The sequence below is a fragment of the Merops nubicus genome, unplaced genomic scaffold (assembly GCF_000691845.1).
Source record: "Merops nubicus isolate BGI_N331 unplaced genomic scaffold, ASM69184v1 scaffold26890, whole genome shotgun sequence".
NCBI classification, from domain to species: Eukaryota; Metazoa; Chordata; class Aves; order Coraciiformes; family Meropidae; genus Merops; species Merops nubicus.
This window is the reverse complement of record NW_008585251.1, coordinates 1-1,140: the sequence shown is the minus strand read 5'-3', so window position 1 is coordinate 1,140 and position 1,140 is coordinate 1. Positions and strand designations below refer to the sequence as shown.

At 59.2% G+C, this 1,140-nt stretch overlaps 1 protein-coding gene across 1 annotated transcript; it reads right to left on the bottom strand.

Moving 5' to 3' along the window:
* Positions 1 to 311: 311 nt before the first annotated feature.
* Positions 312 to 836, bottom strand: LOC103779437 (pleckstrin homology-like domain family B member 1). Its single transcript, XM_008947065.1, is given in 5 exon segments — positions 312 to 403; positions 406 to 445; positions 587 to 672; positions 768 to 818; positions 821 to 836. Coding segments are annotated over 5 exon segments (285 nt in total).
* Positions 837 to 1,140: the final 304 nt, after the last annotated feature.

The window sequence follows — 1,140 nt, the reverse complement described above, 5'->3', positions numbered from 1 at the left end:
GGGGCCTGGCCCCCGCCCCGCGGCAGGAAGTTCTTTGGCATCTTTTTACATTTCACCACTTCGATACGTTTCCATTAAGTTTTGTTTTTAAAAAGTCAACATAAAAAAAAAAAGAAAACCGTTCCCTTAGAGGCGGAGGCGACGCTCAGTGCCGCTGGCGCCACCGCCGGAGCACGCACGGCCCTTGGCACAGAGCAACCCGGCAAATTTCAGAGCACACGGGCAACTGGGAACCCCCAGGAGAGCCCCTCAGCTCCAGCTGCTCCGAAGTCCTTGGAGCTGGCAGCTGTGGGGTGTGCAGCACCCCTCCCTCAGTTCATAAACTGGGTGTACCCTTCCGCCCCCGTGACGATGACGTCCATCCAGATGCGCATGGCCTCCGCTGACGGTGCCACCATGTACGGTCGTGGGTCTTGACGCAGAATGTGAGCGCAGGGTTGGGGCTCTGGGGAGGAGAAGCAGGATGGGACACCGTAGTCCACTCTGAGCAGCAGCGTGCTCCCCCTTCTCCTCCCCAAAGCCCAACACCGGGGTCCTGCTGCCAGAACCCAGAAGAGACGGTGATGCAGAGGGTCCTGGCTCTCACCTTTGCCGCACTGCGGAGGTGGTCATAGTAAACCTCTTCAATAGCTTGGAAGTAGATGACGCCCTTCAGCTTTGTCTCGTGTTTATCTGTCCGAGAGAGGGAAGCAGTGTCAACCGTGATGCTGCAGGTGCTGGCACAGGGAGGGGGGGCTGGCACGGCGAGGGGCAGCAGAGCGACTCACCCACATAGTAGGAGAGCGTGCGCTTCATGCGATCAAAGACGAACCAGCGTACTTAATCTTGCCGCCCATCTTGACCAGGTAGCCCTTGCACATCTTCTCCGTCAGGATGATGTGGTAGCAGGTGTCCACGCTGTGGCCCGAGGACTCAATGTGCAGCCGCAGGTCAAAGTCCTCTTTACGGATGGGAAGGTACCGTGTCAGGGGACGAGCCTAGAAAAGCAACGCAGCCCTGCAAAGCCTACCAGCAATGGCGAGAGCCACATCTCCACACCGGGGCACCAGCCAGGCTGCGAGAGGGGAGCAACACCAGAGCTCCCCGCCCCAGCTCATCCCGCACCTGCGAGAAGTGCTTCTCCCGCAGCTTGACCTCCTT